The 19,997-nt window shown below is 42.1% G+C and overlaps 1 protein-coding gene across 1 annotated transcript in view; it reads right to left on the bottom strand.

Moving 5' to 3' along the window:
• LOC140476793 (uncharacterized) overlaps positions 1–19,997 on the bottom strand; it is a 567,118-nt gene that overhangs the window by 79,940 nt on the left and 467,181 nt on the right. Inside the window, exons 50-52 of the mRNA XM_072569588.1 lie at positions 15,301–15,508; positions 10,569–10,625; positions 10,326–10,477 (exon numbers count right to left, since the gene is read on the bottom strand). Of these exons, the coding sequence (XP_072425689.1) occupies positions 10,326–10,477; positions 10,569–10,625; positions 15,301–15,508 (417 nt within the window). The remainder of the gene's footprint in view (positions 1–10,325; positions 10,478–10,568; positions 10,626–15,300; positions 15,509–19,997) is intronic.

Below are 19,997 nucleotides of genomic sequence, written 5' to 3'. Positions count from 1 at the left end.
TGTAAGTTTCAGTTCATGAATATATAAATCCCAGAACTTCTTTCAAGTCACATTCTCGAGATAACTTGAGGTTTTATGAAAAAAGGTGACATCTCAGCTCAGACATTGCATTAAAGATATGAGGTTAGAGTCTGTCTGTATCCCAATAATGAGTCAGACTGGTTCTATTTTCAAAGTAGGATTTTATAAAATGTTACATGGATTGACTGCCTGCAGATTGTGTGCTTTTTGAACAAAATAGAATGTATCTGCAATTACAATTCTGCAAATGCAAGTTTGCCCTAAAACCTTATAAGTGTGTGTGCATGCATGTGAAGGAGAGTGAGTGAGTGCGTGTGCGTGTGTGCATGCGCGCATGCCTCTCTGGGTGTGTATATATGCGTGTGGGGCTGAGAGAGAGCGTATGTATTAGAGAGGATCTGCATGGATGTGTGCATATTTAAGAGTGTGCACGGATGTGTTGTATGAGAATGTAGTGGAGTAACCTGTAGTATAACATGAACCCAAGGTCCCGGTTGAAGCCATCCACATGGGTACCGATTTTGGCTATCAGCTTCTGCTCAGCCATTCTGCCTTATTGTGTATCCCGACCGCCTTGGAGGACAGTCACCCAAAGATCCAAGGCCAAATGTCCTTGACCTCTGAAGTGTTCCCTGACTGGTGATTGTTGTGCAGTGTCCATTCATCCATTGTTGGAGGGTCTGTTTGGTCTCGCCAATGTACCGTGCCTCTGAGCACCCTTGCCTGCAGCATATGAGATCAACAATGTTGGCCAAGAAACATGAGTACCTGCTGCGTAGATGGTGGGTTCAAAAAGCATACAAGCTGCAGGCAGTCAATCCATGTAACATTTTATAAACTTCTACTTTGGAAATAGAATCGGTCCATCTCAAGATTGGGATTCAGATAAACTCTAACCTTACAGTTTTAATGCATTATTTGAGGTGAGATGTCACTTTTTTTTTAATAAAACCTTAAGTTATCTCAAGAAGTTCTGGGATTCACATATTAATGAACTGAAACCTGCAACCCATTCTAAAAGATAAAAGACTTAACAGCAATCTAGATTTGTTCAATATATCACATCAGTTGCATGCATGACACTGTGATCTTTTGCTATAAATTATGATCCTGCTCCATAGCTACCTGGTGAAGGAGCAGCACTCCCAAAGCTAATACTTCAAAATAAACTATTGGACTATAACCTGGTGTTGTGTGATTTTTAATTTTATTCACCACAGTCCAACACTGGCACCTCCATATCATTCTACTAATTAGTCAGTCCCTAACTATGCAAATGTGCTGCCCTATGAGCTCTTATCTTATTAAATAGGTGAATTTGATTGAATAGTACCTATTGAAAACCCATTGGAAATCCAAATACTTTTACTTAATCTGTTGGACCTCCTCAAGAATTAGAATAACAATGCCAGGCATAATTTCTCCTTCATGAAGTTGTGGCTGTTCTGCTTGAATATATTAAATATTTTTAAATGTTCTGCTATTAGATTGTGAATAATAGATTAATCATTTTCCAAATGAAAAATGTGAAGTTAACTAGCCTACATTTACCTTTTTTAATAAGAGTCCTTATTGGTAGTTTTCTAATTCTCTTGGTCTTTTCCAGATTCCAAGGATTCTTGGAAGATTATTATTAATTATCTTTATGGCTTCTTTCCTTAATATCATAGATTAAATTAATTACTTACAGTGTGGAAACAGGTCCTTCAGCCCAACAAGTCCACACCGACCCACCAAAGCGTAACCCACCCAGACCTATTCTACTACATTTACCCCTTCACCTAATACTAGGGGCAATTTTGCATGGCTAATTCACCTAACCTGCACACTTTTGGACTGTGGCAGGAAACCAGAGCAAACCCACACAGACACGGGGAGAATGTGCAAACTCCGCACAGACAGGCGCCTGAGGCGGGAGTTGAACCTGGGTCTCTGGCGCTGGGAGGCAGCAGTGCTAACCACTGTGCCACAGTGCCTAGGATAGAGTCCATCAGGCATAGGGGACATAGCAGCCTTTATCCTTCCAACCTCTGTAACTTTTAAGTCTGTGGTCTGTGCATTCATTTTCAGCAAATCCCATTCACTTAGCATACCTTTTCTCAATTCTTCCATATCCCAGACATTCAATTTCAAATTGTCATATGTATTTAAATTATTTTGCTCTATCACTCTTTTTTTTCAATCTTCATCTTTGACAGGGAAGTGAATAGTTCCATTCAATAGCACAAATACATTACCTGCAATTCTGATCAAGGGGCACAATCCTTCCTTATTCTTCTCAATTTATTTTTTAGCTCTTTGACATGTGGTTGTTGCTCTGTTGCTAGCTGACTTGGTCTGTTCTTAATTTTGTCAGTAAGAACAAAACCAACAGTTGCCAGAGCAATGGTTCTCTTCCTGCCTGCATCATTATTTACAAGATCTTGGTATGATCATATTTGTCATTTTCATTGTTGACCTTCATTTACATTATATGATGACAAGATCCATATACAGGCATTGACTATCTTTTCCAATCTCTCCATTGCCTCTGTGTTGTGAACATGCTTGTTAGACATCCACTGCAGAATCATCGATAATTTTCTCAGTTAAGTATTAAGAATATGGAATCACTTTATCTTCGGTTCTGTCATAAAAACAATTCTGTCAACACCTTCTTTTTGGACATTGCCTCAGGTTGAAGCCGGCTATTTGTGGTTCAACTTTCCATCACCAAGGAAGTTCATTTCAACCTTTGCAACCACACTATGACTGTTTCACAGAATTTCTGCTCACCCATATATTTATCAAATCCAAATTAAACATTATATGCATGTTATGGCTAGCCTCTCAAGTTCCTCTCTAAACTTCAACTCATCCAAAATTCTTCTGTTTTAACCTTAATTTGTTTCAGTTTTCACTCAGTCATCACCTTTGTAAATTGCTAACCTCCACAAACCTCTGGAAAAGAATGAAGCATGATATAACATGCAAAGGAGAAGATCTTCATCAAATATTGCGGACTTTGCTGTGGACTGGAAAGAATGAGCTAAGTCTTAGTCCAAGGAACCAAGTTGACCCTCGAGACAGACACAGAGAAGGCACTGGGAGCACATATACATTGTGATCAGGCCAAAAGTCTAAGTCTAAGAATATGTATGCAGTGTCAAAAGAAGGTCTATGGTCTCAGAGCTTCCAGTAAGGAGCCCTGGTTAAAAGGTTTGTGAGTGAGACAATTTGCAATACAATTTTGTGGCTCTTTCTCCAACTTGTGCTCATTTTACTATTAGGTGGCATTTTACTACTTTAAAGGTGCAATATGAAAGCAATTTTCTATTGCTGCACAGGCTTAATCTCCATTCCCTAATTCAGAGAAAGGAATTCTACCAGTGGCGCCTGAATGACAATTACTCAGGATCATCAAATCAAACAGTAAAGAAGAGGATCTTTGGCCAATCTCATCACTCTCTGGGCACAAATGTTGTTCTTAATTCCCTCTGAACTTCCTTCCTTTAAAATAATGCCCTCTTATTATTGAATCTTTAACTTAGAGTAACAACTGCATTCTATTCATTCTGTTCATATCCTTCATGATTTTAGACATCTCTATCAGGTTCCTCCCTTCTTTGCTCAAAAGTACAAACCTGACCTAATTCAACCTCTCTTCAATGCTCCAACTCAGGCAACATTCTGGTCAATCTCTTTCACACTCTCTCCAGTGCAATCAGTTATGGAGCAGGCCAGACCCCCTCAAAATGTTTAAAGACCATAACTTTTTCTTAATTTAAAGGCAGATGTCAGTGGAAATTCCAGGTGTGATGCTGCTGGTCAAAACATTCTGCTTTAAGCAAAACCAAATTTATTTAAACAGTACAGTTGAAACACAAACAAAAGAAAGCAGAATTTAGAATAGACAATAGGCAATAGACAATAGGTGCAGGATTAGGCCATTCTGCCCTTCGAGCCTGCACCACCATTCAATATGATCATGGCTGATCATCCTTAATCAGTATCCTGTTCCTGCCTTATCTCCATAACCCTTGATTCCACAATCCTTGAGAGCTCTATCCAACTCTTTCTTAAATGAATCCAGAGACTGGGCCTCCACTGCCCTCTAGGGCAGAGCATTCCATACAGCCACTTCTTCTGGGTGAAGAAGTTTCTCCTCATCTTTGTCCTAAATGGTCTACCCCGTATTTTTAAGTTGTGTCCTCTGGTTCGGCATTCACCCATCAGCGGAAATATGTTTCCTGCCTCCAGAGTGTCCAATCCTTTAGTAATCTTATATGTCTCAATCAGATCCCCTCTCAGTCTTCTAAACTCAAGGGTATACAAGCCCAGTCACTCCAGTCTTTCAGTGTAAGGTAATCCCGCCATTCCAGGAATTGACCTCGTGAACCTACGCTGCACTCCCTCAATAGCCAGAATGTCTTTCCACAAATATGGAGACCAGAACTGCACACAATACTCCAGGTGTGGTCTCACCAGGGCCCTGTAGAATATCTTAACTATTGGAATATGGAACCGACCTGACACAGCAACTATTACAACCCGACCCGACCCGACACAGCAGAGAGCGGTGGGAGCTGGGCAGAAGTGAAGGCGGAGCGCAAAGCCGGTCGGGAAGGTAAGTGATTGTTATTTGAGTGGAGAAGGAACCCGAGACACTACACGTGTAGTAAGTCCCACCCTCCCTCCTCCTCTAACCTAAAAAAAGGTAAGCTACTTAGTGTTCTTGTTTTAGAGACTATGTGTAGAGTTATGGCAGCGCAGGCAGTGGAATGTTCCTCCTGCAGGATGTTTGAGGTAGAGGTGACCACCGATGTTCCTGCCGACTTCATCTGCAGGAAGTGCAGCCAGCTCCAGCTCCTCACAGACCGCGTTAGGGAACTGGAGCTGGAGTTGGATGAACTGAGAATTATTCGACAGGCTGAGAGGGTGATAGATTGAAGCTACAGGGACATAGTTACGCCACAGAACAGAGGTAGCTGGGTAACAGTTAGAGGTGGGAAGGGGAGGAAGCAGGCAGTGCAGGGATCCCCTGTGGTCATTCCCCTCAACAATAAGTATACCACTTTGGATACTGTTGGGGGGAACGGCCAAGCAGGGATAAGCTGCAGTGACCGGGTCTCTGGCACGAGGTCCGGCTCTGAGGCTCAGAAGGGAAAGGGGGAGAGGAGCAGAGTGCTAGTTATAGGAGACTCTATAGTTAGAGGGACAGACAGGCGGTTCTGTGGACATGGGCGAGACTCTCGGTTGGTTTGTTGCCTCCCGGGTGCCAGGGTCCGAGACGTCTCGGACCATGTCTTCAGAATCCTTAAGGAGGAGGGTGTGCAGCCAGAAGTCGTGGTGCACATTGGTACCAACAACATAGGTAGGAAGAGGGGTGGGGAGGTCATTCAGGAGCTCAGGGAGTTAGGCTGGAAGCTAAAAGCTAGGACGGACAGAGTCGTCATCCCTGGGCTGTTGCCGGTGCCACGTGACAGTGAGGCAAGGAATAGGGAGAGAGTGCCGTTGAACACGTGGCTGCAAGGATGGTGTAGGAGGGAGGGCTTCAGGTATTTGGACAATTGGACTGCATTCTGGGGAAGGTGAGACCTGTACAAGCAGGACGGGTTGCACCTGAACCAGAAGGGCACCAATATTCTGGGAGGTAGGTTTGCTAGCACTCTTCGGGGGGGTTTAAACTAATTTGGAAGGGGGATGGGATCCAGACTTGTAGTCCAGCAAGTAGGTTAGCTGTTTTTCAGGATATCCAAGAATGTAGGGAGGCTGTGGAGAAGGTAGCACTGACAGGGAATACTTGCGGACACAAAGATGGGTTCAAGTGTGTATACTTCAACGCAAGGAGTATCAGAAATAAGGTGGGTGAACTTAAGGCGTGGATCGGTACCTGGGACTACGATGTTGTGGCCATCATGGAAACGTGGATAGATGAGGGACAGGAATGGCTGTTGGAGGTTCCTGGTTACAGATGTTTCAGTAAGATTAGGGAGGGTGGTAAAAAAGGAGGGGGTGTGGTGTTGCTAATTAGAAATGGTATAATGGCTGCAGAAAGGAAGTTTGAGGGGGATCTGCCTTTGGAGGTAGTATGGGCTGAAGTCAGAAATAGGAAAGGAGCAGTCACCTTGTTGGGTGTTTATTATAGGCCCCCCAATAGCGGCAGAGATGTGGAGAAACAGATTGGGAAACAGATTTTGGAAAGGTGCAGAAGCCACAGGGTCGTAGTCATGGGCGACTTCAACTTCCCAAATATTGATTGGAAGCTCTTTAGATCAAGTAGATTGGATGGGGCGGTGTTTGTGCAGTGTCCAGGAAGCTTTTCTAACTCAGTATGTCGATTGTCCGACCCGAGGGGAGGCCATATTGATTTGGTACTCGGTAACGAACCGGGACAAGTGATGGGCTTGTTAGCGGGTGAGCATTTTGGTGATGGTGACCAGAATTCTGTGACTTTCACCTTGGTTATGGAGAGATAGGTGCGTGCAACAGGGTAGGTTTTGCAATTGGGGGAAGGGTAAATACGATGCTGCAAGACAGGGTCTGAAGACCATAAGTTGGGAGCATAGGCTGTCAGGGAAGGATGTCATTGAAATGTGGAACTTTTTCAAGGAACAGATACGACGTGTCCTTGATATGTATGTACCTGTCAGGCAGGAAGGAGATGGTCGTGTGAGGAAACCTTGGTTGACGAGGGAGGTTGAGTGTCTAGTAAAGAGGAAGAAGGAGGCTTAAATCAGGTTGAGGAAACAAGGCTCAGACAGAGCGTTGGAGGGATACAGGATAGCCAGGAGGGAGCTGAAGAAAGGGTTTAGGAGAGCTAAGAGAGGGCGTGAAAAATCTTTGGCGGGTAGGATCAAGGACAACCCCAAGGCTTTTTATGCATATGTGAGAAACATGAGAATGACGAGAACGAGGGTAGGTCCACTCAAGGACATTAGTGGGAGACTGTGTATTGAGTCGGAAGAGAGAGGAGAGGTCTTGAATGAGTACTTTTCTTCAGTATTTACAAATGAGAGGGACCGTATTGTTGAAGAGGAGAGTATGAAACGGACTGGTAAGCTAGAGAAGATACTTGTTAGGAAGGAAGATGTGTTGGGCATTTTGAAAAACTTGAGGATAGACAAGTCCCACTAGCCTGACGGGATATATCCTGGAATTATGTGGGAAGCAAGAGAGGAAATTGCAGAGCCGTTGGCAATGATCTTTTCATCTTCACTGTCAACAGGGGTGGTACCAGGGGACTGGAGAGTGGTGAATGTTGTGCCCCTGTTCAAAAAAGGGAATAGGGATAACCCCGGGAATTACAGGCCAGTTAGTCTTACTTCGGTGGGAGGCAAAGTAATGGAATGGGTACTGAGGGATAGGATTTATGAGTATCTGGAAAGACACTGCATGATTAGGGACAGCCAGCACGGATTTGTGAAGGGTAGGTCTTGCCTTACAAGTCTTATTGAATTCTTTGAGGAGGTGACCAAGCATGTGGATGAGTGTAGAGCAGTGGATGTAGTGTACATGGATTTTAGTAAGGCATTTGATAAAGTTCTCCATGGTAGGCTTATGCGGAAAATCAGGAGGCGTGGGATAGAGGGAAATTTGGCCAGTTGGATAGACAACTGGCTAACTGGTCAAAGTCAGAGAGTGGTGGTAGATGGTAAATATTCAGCCTGGAGCCCAGTTACAAGTGGAGTTCTGAAGGGATCAGTTCTGGGTCCTCTGCTGTTTGTAATTTTTATTAATGACTTGGAAGAGGGAGTCGAAGGGTGGGTCAGTAAATTTGCAGATGATACAAAGATTGGTGGATTTGTGGATAGTGAGGAGGGCTGTTGTCAGCTGCAAATGGACTTAGATATGATGCAGAGCAGGGCTGAGGAGTGGCAGATGGAGTTCAACCCTGTCAAGTGTGAGGTTGTCCATTTTGGAAAGACAAATAAGTAGGGTTCTTAGTAAGGTGGAGGAGCAGAGGGATCTTGGCGTCTATGTTCATAGCTCTTTGAAAGTTGCCACTCAGGTGGATAGAGCTTGTAAGAAGGCCTATGGTGTATTCGCGTTCATTCGCAGAGGGACTGAATTCAAGTGTCGTGAGGTGATGTTGCAGCTGTACAGGACCTTGATAAGGCCACATTTGGAGTACTATGTGAAGTTCTAGTCGCCTCACTTTAGGAAAGATGTGGAAGCTTTGGAGAATGTGCAGAGGAGATTTACCAGGATGTTGCCTGGAATGGAGAATAGGTTGTACGAGGATAGGTTGAGAGTGCTAGGCCTTTTCTCATTGGAACGGCGAAGGATGAGGGGTGACTTGATAGAGGTTTATAAGATGATCAGGGGAATAGATAGAGTAGACAGTCAGAGACTTTTTCCCCAGGTACAACAGAGTGTTACAAGGGGACATAAATTTAAGGTGAAGGATGGAAGGTATAGGGGGGGATGTCAGGGGTAGGTTCTTTACCCAGCGAGTGGTGGGCGCATGGAATGTGCTGCCTGTGGGAGTGGCAGAGTCAGAATCATTGGTGACCTTTAAGCGGCAATTGGATAGGTACATGGATAGGTGTTTAAGCTAGGACAAATGTTCGGCACAACATTATGGGCCAAAGGGCCTGATCTGTGCTGTATTGTTCTATGTTCTATTACTAATTAACTGATCCAATAAAGTAACATCCCTTCAACATGCCCCTTGACAAAAAGGTAAATTTAAACACTGATGCTTACAGGCAGGAGGGAACAACATCCACAGGAATTTCAGAAGGTCAGAGGAGTTCTTACTGAAGCTTGCAACTACCCTGCACTCATGCATCTTGTGACTGCTACAATTAAAACAAACTAGATAAAACCTGAACTGGGAAAACTGATCACTCTCTTTCCATTACCAAACTAGACTCTTCAGCATCTCGTTCTTTACGACCTGTCTTGAAAGAAACCAAGGATAAAATAAACTTTTTAAAGCGACAGCATTGTCACAAATCGCGGCATTCATATAGTATGGTGACCAGAACGACACACAAAATTCCAGCTGTGGCCTTATCAACATGACTTCCTTGCTCATATATTCTATATCATGACTAATAAAGGAAAGTGTCCTACTTACCTTCTTAACTATCCTAATGACTTGTCCTGTTACCTTCAGCGATCTGTAGACAATATCTCAATATCCCACTGTTCCTTTCAGTTTCCTAGTGCCTTGCCATTCTTTGAGTACTCCCTTGTTTCTTTCTTTCTTTCAGATTACATCACTTCACATTTATTTGACTTAAATTCCATCTGCCATTGATCTATCCACATGACTAATCTATTCATATCCTTCTGTTACCTAACACCTTCCTCCTCACTGTCAATCACCCAGCCATTCTTTACATTATCCGCAAACGTATCATCCCCCACCTCTCCCCCCCAACACCCCCACCCCCATCCAACACTCTCATCTGCATTGTTTATAAATATCACAGCAACAATAAACCCAACACCAATTCCTGTAGTATGCTAATACACACCTGGCTCCAGTCACATAATCAGCCTTCTACCACTATCTTCTAAACCACTAAACCAATTTTGGATCCAACTTGGCAAGTTATCATGAGCTTTTACCTTCTTTATCAGCTTCCCATTTGGGACTTTGTCAAATCCATATAAACTAACATCAATTACCTTACCCTCATCTGTATACTTGATCACTTCCTTGCAAAATTCCACTAGATTTGTTAGGCTGGACCACCTTCCAACAAAGGGAGAAAATGAGGACTGCAGATGGTGGAGATCAGAGTCAAGAGTGTGGTGCTGGAAAAGCACAGCAAGTCAGGCAGCATCCAAGCAGCAGGAGAATCGATGCTTCGGGCAAGAGCCCTTCATCAAAATTCCTGATGATGGATTCTTACCTGAACGTCGATTCTGTTACTCCTCAGATGCTGCTTGATCTGCTGTGCTTTTCCAGCACCACACTCTCGGCTCCTTCCAAAAAAGCCATGCTGGCTATTCCTGATCAAACTTTGCCTCTTTAAAAAGAATTGATTTTCCCCTTCACTATTATCTCCAATAGTTCCCCTATCACTGACATTAGACTCACTGGTTCATAGTTCCCTGGTTTATCTTTACCACACTTTTTGTAAAGTGAAACCACATTAGCTGTCCTCCAATCCTCTGGCATGGCCCCTGTCTTGAGAGATGATTTGAAATTTTTAATCAGGGCCCCAGCAGCCTGGGGTACTTCAGAGCAAAAATGTACCAGATAAAGACGTACTTAATCCAGTCCTTGAATTATTTGCCAATGAACATAATTTACTAATGAACATAATGATGTAAAACAGATACCACTATGCAATATTGTGACTTACCTCAAATGTCACAACATCCATATAACGAGTGAGTTCAGTCGATAAAGGAATTGGGTTCGATTTTTTCAATTGCCCATATATTATCATTTCTAAATCAATTCTATTCACTGTATTGCCTTTCAGATTTGAGAGATAAACTTTCCATTTGCCACCTGGATTAAGAACAAAAACCAACATCAAGAATTGTCATGTAATTTTAATTTTTCAAAAGTAGTAACACATTTACATTAATTAGCAATGTACCTGATTTAATTTCTTCCCAGGATGGAAGATCTTGGTATTTGCTGCTCAACTTCAATTCTAAATTAATCAAAAATATTTTTCAGTTAATATAAGTTTGTTTTGAGTAAACAAAGTTTCATAAACAGATTTTGTTTCAGAGCTTTGCAATCTGATTTAGTCATGGAGGAGAAAGGTGTACTAAGTGCAAAATCATAACATACATAACAAACTTGAATTACAGTTAGCACATAGTGGAAATCTTTCCTTCAGTAATTTATGTGAACTTAAACAATAAAAATGGCATTGTCCTTAAATATCCAGGAATTTTTGATATTCTTCTATGATAAACTAGTCAGAAGTGCATTGGAAAACCTGGAAAACAAAATAAGAGCCAGATATGGTGTTGCCCCCATTGCTTTCATTTCTTGATTGAAAGTCAGCTCAACAATCTGTTTGGCTATTTCAAAGCTTTCACAGATGACTGAACGTCTGAGTTTTAAAGGTTCTACAATCCTTGTAGAGTCTGATAATTGTTTTTTAAAAGAGGAGTTATCTTAGTGACTGACAGAAAGATTTGTAGGACACAATTTCATGTTTTAAGACTTCTACAGTAACTGACAAACTAGCAGATTTATGAAGATTCTTGCTTTCCTAAGGAGATGAAAAATTATGGGGAATATGTAAGAATATGGAGTTGATCTTAAAATCCGATCAGCCATAATCTGAATGGTGGAATAGGTTCGAAGGGCTGAATGTCCTACTCTTATTTCTTGCTTGTATGTTTGTAATAGCTGCCTGTTAAATGCTTTATCTGCAATGATTTTAGTTTGTTGCTTACTGTAAAAATCTTTAAACACGAAATTATGTACTATGATGTTTTCAAATCAGTGCTAGGAAATGTATCTATTTTTAAAATAGTTATTAGTCTCTGCAGGGATTGAAATATTAGCTATTCTCTAAAGAAAGGAGTGTCAGCATTAGAGCTGCTGACACTTCAGTGTGAGAGTGAGTGACAGTGTTTTTCATTTCAATTCCTACTCTTGGGATCCTTGTAGCAGCCACCCAATTGCCACAGGTGATGACCTGTGAAGTGGGTTCACTCTCTTACTTTGGGTTACAGCAGTGAGACACCAACTATCTCTGAAAAAGTTGAATCAGTATTATTGATCAAAACAGTCACACTCCTCCTTCATTCCTTCCCCATCCTTCCTTAAAATATTCAGCAAATAATATTTTATTCATTCCTCTCCTTGGGCTGAATTTTCCTCACAGAGTCAGGAAGGAAACCAATTTAGGTTCCCACATGGCCATTATTGAGGTTGCTGGTTGACTCAAAATTAAAATCTGCATTAGTAAGATTATAACTTGGATTTGAGGTGTACATAAAAGGTTCTACAAACTCATATGCTCTGGCAAGGCAAGTGCAAAGCCCTGAACTTCTGGTCAGGTCTCAGGGCTTAAACCCTCCTCCAAACATGCTCCATGTTTCAGGGTGCATGTCGTCCTTGACCAGAGAAAGGGTGTGGCTATAGATCTAACGATGAGCCAACACAACTGAAAGGGGTAGATGATGTTGACCTCATAGTACACCAATGCTTATCTGCCTCTCTTTTGTCCTAGCAGGAGAAATACACACACAATGCCGAAGATAGGGCTCAATTATTCTTCCATGGCATCACTCCAGTACAGGCAGCAGTGGCTCAGATAGCCAGGATATCAAAACAGTAGGCAGTTCATCTTAACAAAACATGATGGGCACAGTGATTACAAAGACAAATGGGACTAGATCAGATTAGGATATCCAGTCGGCGTAGATGAGTTGAACTAAATGGTCTGTTTCCATGCTATATTGGTCTATGATGATAATGCCTGGAGTCAAATATAGACCTGGTCAGGTAAGGATAGCAAAATCCCTTCCCCTAATGGATATTAGTGAACCAGATGGGTTTTTGCAGCAATAGAAAATGGTTTCACAGTAATCATTAGACTCTTAATTCCACATATTAATTGATTTCTAATTCTACCATCTGTCACGGCAGGACCTGAACCCTGGCTAATAGTCTAGTGATAATACCACTATGCAATCACCTCCCCATATTTTTCGTGAATTTTTTGTATTGGATAGTCAGCCAATTTTCCATCAATGCTCACATATTACCCACATTCTCCACAACACAAGCTCCTAATTTGCACAATAAATCTTTCAGTGGCATCTTGTCAAATGCCTTCTCGATATGAATACTGAGGCACGAATAAGTAGAATGGATGGCTTTGAGATATGTAGAGAAGAGGTGTTGGAAATTCTGGCAAGGGTGAAAATAGATAAGTCCCCTGGGCCTGATGGCATTTATCCTAGGATTCTCTGGGAAGCAAGGGAGGAGATTGCAGAGCCATTGGCCTTGATTTTTGTGTCCTCTTTGTCGACAGGAGTAGTGCCAGAGGACTGGAGGCTAGCAAACGTGGTTCCCTTGTTCAAGAAGGGGAGTAGGGATAATCCTAGTAACTATAGGCCAGTGAGTCTCACTTCTGTTGTGGGCAAAGTCTTAGAGAGAATTGTAAGGGATAGGATTTATGCACATCTGGATAAGAATGATGTGATCAAGGATAGTCAGCATGGTTTTGTAAAGGGCAGGTCGTGCCTCACAAACCTTATTGAATTCTTTGAGAAGGTGACTAAGGAGGTAGATGAGGGGAAAGCGGTAGATGTGGTATATATGGATTTTAGTAAGGCGTTTGATAAGGTCCCCCATGGTAGGCTACTGCAGAAAATACAGAGATATGGCATAGAGGGTGAGTTGGAGGTTTGGATTAGGAATTGGCTCTCTGGAAGAAGACAGAGGGTAGTAGTTGATGGCAAAGGTTCATCTTGGAGTGCCGTCACTAGCGGTGTTCCGCAAGGATCTGTTTTGGGACCATTGCTGTTTGTCATTTTTATAAATGACCTGGAGGAAGGGTTAGAAGGTTGGGTGAGCAAGTTTGCGGATGATACGAAAGTCGGAGGAGTTGTAGACAGTGAGGAAGGATATGGCAGGTTACAGCGGGATATAGAGAAGCTGCAGAGCTGGGCAGAAAGGTGGCAAATGGAGTTCAATGTAGCTAAGTGTGAAGTGATTCACTTTGGTAAGAGTAATAAAAAGATGGATTACTGGGCTAATGGTAGACTACTTGGTAGTGTGGAAGAGCAGAGGGATCTTGGTGTCCATGTACACAGATCTCTGAAAGTTGCCACCCAGGTAAATAGTGCAGTGAAGAAGGCATATGGCGTACTGGCTTTTATTGGTAGAGGAATTGAGTTCCGGAGTCCTGAGGTCATACTGCAGTTGTATAAGACTCTGGTGCGGCCGCATCTGGAATATTGTGTGCAGTTTTGGTCGCCATACTATAGGAAGGATGTGGAGGCACTGGAACGGGTGCAGAGGAAGTTTACCAGGATGTTGCCTGGTATGGTAGGAAAATCCTATGAGGAAAGGCTGAGGCACTTGGGGTTGTTTTCTTTGGAGAAAAGAAGGTTTAGGGGTGATTTGATAGAGGTGTACAAGATGATTAGGGGGTTAGATAGCGTTGACAGTGAGAACCTTTTTCCACGTATGGAGTCAGCTATTACAAGGGGGCATAGCTTTAAATTAAGGGGGGGTAGATATAGGACTGATGTTAGGGGTAGGTTCTTCACTCAGCGAGTCGTAAGTTCATGGAATGCCCTGCCAGTAGCAGTAGTGGACTCTCCCTCTTTATGGGTATTTAAGCGGGCATTGGATAGGTATATGGAGGATAGTGGGTTAGTGTAGGTTAGGTGGGCTTTGATCGGCGCAACATCGAGGGCTGAAGGGCCTGTACTGCGCTGTATTCTTCTATGTTCTATGTAAGGGGAATGTCCATCCTCTTGAAGAACCAGCAGCAGTAGCACATGGAGTGCATATAAGGACTATACACCAATACTCAGAAAATCCAAGAAATGTTGTGTAGCATGGACTGATTGGCCTGATTGATACTAGCAGTGCAGAGACATATGGAGGGTATGCCAACAACTCTACAGATGGTGTCTTCCTCAGATATCTGGAGCATCCAGCAAAGGTAGCCTAGTCACCATAACAACATCTAGCATATCAATGTCACATATTGTTCTTTGCTAACATACAATGAATTTCCCTTCACTTAATAAAAATGTTTCTTCTAGTTATACCACAAAGTCGTTTTCCTCTACCACACAATTCCAAGCAGACCCTGTATTTACCTATTCTTTAAGAGGATTGTGGCAGCAAATAGACACCCATGACATGTTATAGGCGTGGCTTTGCCATACAAGGAAAGTGACAATAAAGTGAGCATAGTGAACTGGCTTTCCCATATGATGTTCATATGCTCTGAATTCATTTATTAAAATCATTCCTTGATTATAGTATCCTAAACCCTTCAAGGACCATATTATACTACATGTTGATCTGGTTTTCTAGAATGTTGGCACAATGCAAAATTGTAGTGAGGGTATCAAACAGATGTTGTCTCTTGTTTACATATGCGAACAGCAGCACATCTGCTTCAGACATGTCATTTTTTTGATGTTTATTATTACCTTTCAAGTTCATGAAAAATGTGCACCTCCAATCCTAAATTCTGATGGTTTAGGAGGATATATAATGATAAGAAATAAATATTATGTGACAAATTTCTTGGTCAATGGTTTTTAAGCTTGCAGGTTTGTCAACATTTTCAATCTTTTGAACTTTAAGTATTCTGTTCCTGTAATTTCACTGACCTGTAATTGGTATAGTTAATGTTGACACATTGTTTGCATCTTTCGGATTAGATAACCATTCACCCACCATAAATATATGTTCTATCATTGCATATTTTCCTTCCTGAACAATAATTTTCTCCAGGTACAAATCAAAACCTCCTTTCATTTGGATGGTTAGTGCCTGAAGTTCACCAACATCAACTGACTCAATTATCAGTACGTTAACCTGAAAATTGAATATTCATTGAGAAATTAAACGCTGAATTAGTAGGAATATTTCATCAAAATATAAAATTAATTTCAGCAGTGAAAACTAGCTGCATGTCTCCCCTGATAGAAAAGCTTCTCCTGCAGTTATTACAAAGCTAAAAAGCTTCCTGAAAAGATTCTGTTTGTTCATATAGAACAAATATTGTACAATACAAAGCAAAAATTAGGACCAAAAGATAAACAACTTGCAATCCTAACAATTGAACTTATTTTGAAAATAACAGCACTTGCCAGTATATATGGGATCAGTGACTGGAAACTGAATTGCAAAGGGCCAATGGATGTATACACTAGTGTATCTTCATCACTTAAGAAATTTGGGTAAAGTGTCTTCTGGAAGAGAGTAAGCATCACCTACTACACACCCCATGGCAAAAAGGTAAATTCAGACACATATTCTTACATGCAGTTCTCCAGTCTAGGAGGAAAAAACATCAAAAGAGATTTCTGAGAATTAGAATACGTACTGTGAGGAAACAGGCCCTTTGGCCCAAGTCCACAACTCTGAAGAGTATCGCACCCCAACCCATTCTCCTACATTTACCCCTGACTCATGCACCTAACCTATACATCCCTGAACACTATGGGCAATTTAGGACAGCCAATTCACCTAACCTGCCCATATTTGGATTGTGGAAAGAAACCCATGCGGACACAGGGAGACCCAAGCAAACTCCACACAGACAGTTGCCTGAGGGTGCAATCAAACCCGGGTCCCTGGTGCTGTGAGACAGCAGTGCTAATCGCTGAACCATCATGTCACCCTAGAAAGTAGCATGAGAGTAATTTGATCAGTTTTATCACATCTGGAACATGCTCTTCATATCTACCTTTAAAATAAGAAAAATATAGGACATAGCTACTTCCTTAAAATACTTTGAGGGCGTCTGGTCTGGTCCATAACAAGTACTGCTTCGCCAGCAGCTGGGAATCATTCAATAAAGCTCCGACTCTTCTGAGACTCTTCAAAAAAACCCAGGACAAAGTAACCTTTTAAAATGGTAGCATCATTATATTATAATGGGGAGCAAAGAAATGGCAGAAGAATTGAAAAGGTACTTTGCATCAGTCTTCACTGTGGAAGACACTGGCAGGATACCAGAACTTCAACAAAGTCAGTGAGCAGAGGTGAGTATAGGGCCATCACTAAGGAGAAGGTACTGGCAAGTTGAAAGGTCTGAAGTTGAAGAAACAATCTGGACCAGATGTACTGCACCCCAGAGTTCTGAAGGAGATAGCTGAAGAGATTGTAGACACATTGGTGATGATCTTTCTGGAATCACTGGAGTCAGGGTGAGTCCCACCCAACTAGAAAATAACTAATGTAACACTCTGTTTAAGAATGGAGGGAGGCAGAATATGGTAAATTATAGGTTGTTGGCCTGACCTCGGTTGTTGGTAAGATTTTACAGCCTATTGTCAGGGATGAAACTGTGGAGTTCTTGGAAGTGTATGGCAAAATTGGGTTAAGCTAGCACAGCTTCATCATGGGAAGGTCAAGCCTGTCAAAGCTGTTAGAATTCTTTGAGAAGGCAATGAGCAAATTAGACAAAGGAGAGCCAGTGGATATAATTTACTTGGTTTCCAGAAGGCTTTTGACAAGGCGTTGCACAGGACGCTACTAAATAAAATAAGAGCACATGGAGTTAAGGGCAAGGTACTGACATGATTAGATGATTGGCTCATTGGCAATGTTAGAGTGTGGGGCTAAAGGAGTCTTCTTTTAGGATGGTAGTCAGCCACCAGGGGGGTTCTGCAAAGGTTAGCATTATATTCCAAATGTTAAATGACCAGTGCTTTATAAAGCCTCAGCAGAACATGACTGCTCGAGATTCTAGTCCTCTCAAAATGAAGGACCACAACTATTCATGTTATACATTAATGATCTAGACAAAGGAACTAAGGGCATTATTGCAGATGACACAAAATTAGGTCGAGGAACAGATATTGTTGAGGAAGTGTAGGAGGACTTGGATACATTAGGAGAGTGGGCAAAGTAGCAATGTAGGAAAGTGTGAGGGTTTGCACTTTGGTAGGAAGAAGTGGTATAGACTATTTTCTAAATGGGGAATGTCTTCAAAAATCTGAAGCACAAAGAGATCTGCGGGTTCAGTTGGAAGGTAATAGGGCAAATATAATGTTAGCATTCATTTTGAGAGGACTAGAATTCAAGAGCAGTAATATATTGCTGAGGATGTAAAAGGCACTGGTTAGACTGCATGCAAGCAGTTTTGGGTCCCCTATCTAAGGAAAGATATGCTTGGAAAGGGTCCAGAGGTTTAGAAGAAGATGTACATGTATTTGGAAAGGCAAGGACTGATTAGGGATAGTCAACATGGCTTTGTGCGTGGGAAATCATGTCTCACAAACTTGATTGAGTTTTTTGAGGAAGTAACAAAGAAGATTGATGAGGGCAGAGCAGTAGATGTGACTTCAGTAAGGTGTTCGACAAGGTTTCCCATGGGAGACTGATTAGCAAGGTTAGATCTCATAGAATACAGGGAGAACTAGTCATTTGGATACATAACTGGCTCAAAGGTAGAAGGCAGAGGGTGGTGGTGGAGGGTTGTTTTTCAGACTGGTGGCCTGTGACCAGTGGAGTGCCACAAGGATCGGTGCTGGGTCCTCTATTTTTTGTCATTTACATAAATGATTTGGATGCGACATAAGAGATACAGTTAGTAAGTTTGCAGATGACACCAAAATTGGAGGTTTAGTGGACAGCGAAGAGGGTTACCTCAGATTACAACAGGATCTTGACCAGATGGGCCAATAGGCTGAGAAGTGGCAGATGGAGTTTAATTCAGATAAATGCGAGGTGCTGCATTTTGGGAAAGCAAATCTTAGCAGGACTTATACACTTAATGGTAAGGTCCTCAAGAGTGTTACTGAACAAAGAGACCGTGGAATGCACGGATACTGATACAGTAGGATACTGAAGAAGGTTTATTGGTTAGAGTATTGAGTAGAGGAGTTGGAAGGTCATGTTGCAGCTGTACAGGACACTGGTTGGGCCACTGTTGGAATATTGCATGCAATTCTGGTCTCCTTCCTATCAGAACGATGTTGTGAAACCTGAAAGGGTTCCGAGAAGATTTACAAGGATGTTGCCAGGGTTGGAGGATTTGAGCTACAGGGGGAGGCTGAACAGGCTGGGGCTGTTTTCCATAGAGCATCAGAGGCTGAGGGGTGACCTTATTGAGGTTTACAAAATTATGAGGGGCTTGGATAGAGTAAATAGGCAAAGTCTTTTCCCTGGGGTCGGGGAGTCCAGAACTAGAGGGCATAGGTTTAGGATGAGAGGGGAAAGATTTAAAAGAGACCTACGGAGTAATCTTTTCACACAGAGGATGGTACATACATGGAATGCACTACCAGAGGAAGTGGTGGAGGTTGGTACAATTGCTAGATTTAAGAGGCATTTGGTTGGGTACATGAATAGGAAGGGTGTGGAGGGTGCTGGCAGGTGGGACTAGATTGAGTTGAGATATCTGGTCAGCATGGACGGGTTGGACTGAAGGGTCTGTTTCCATGCTGTACATTTCTATGACTCTTTAAGTGCTTTGCAAATGAGATGTGGTTGAGGACTCTAACTGTGTACTTGATGGAAGTGAAAAGGATGACAGTGCATCTGATTGAAAATTACAGAATACTAAGAGCCTGGAGTGGGTGTGGAGATGATATTTCCACTAGTAGGCAAGACTGGGCACCAGAGGGCACAGACTCAGAGTAAAGGAACAACACTTGAGAATTGAGATGATGAGGAATTTCTTCAGCCAGAGTGCAGTTCTGGTCACCGCATTATAGAAAGAATGTGGAAGCTTTAGAAAGGGTTCAGAGGAGATTTATTAGGATGTTGCCTGGTATGGAGGGAAAGTCTTATGAGGAAAGGTTGACAGACTTGAGGTTGGTTTCGTTAGAGAGAAGAAGGTTGAGAGGTGACTTAATTGAGACATACAAGATAATCTGAGGGTTAGATCAGGTGGACAGTGAGAGCCTTTTTCTGAGGATGGTGATGGCTAGCACGAAAGGGCATAGCTTCAGTTGAGGGGTAATAGATATAGAATAGATGTCAGAGATAGTTTCTTTACTCAGAGAGTAGTAGGGGTGTGGAAGTACTGTCTGTAATAGTTGTAGATTCTCTAACTTTACAGGCATTTAAGTGGTCATTAGATAGGCATATGGACGAGATTGGAATCATGTAGGTTAGATGAGCTTCAGATTGGTTTCACAGGACAGCGCAACATCGACGGCTGAAGGGCCTGTACTGCACTGTAATGTTCTACGGTAAAATTGTGAAACTAATTGTCATGGAAGGCTTTGATTATGTTTAAGCTACTGATTATGTTTAAGGCAGAGGTAGATAAGTTCTTGATTAGTAAGAGAATCAAAGGTAATAGGGAGAAGGCAGAAGGGTTGAAAAACATATAGGCCATGATTGAATG

Source organism: Chiloscyllium punctatum, chromosome 5 (genome assembly GCF_047496795.1).
Source record: "Chiloscyllium punctatum isolate Juve2018m chromosome 5, sChiPun1.3, whole genome shotgun sequence".
In the NCBI taxonomy this organism is placed as follows: Eukaryota; Metazoa; Chordata; class Chondrichthyes; order Orectolobiformes; family Hemiscylliidae; genus Chiloscyllium; species Chiloscyllium punctatum.
Note: the sequence above shows the minus strand (reverse complement) of the source record. Positions and strands in the feature narration are given on the sequence as shown.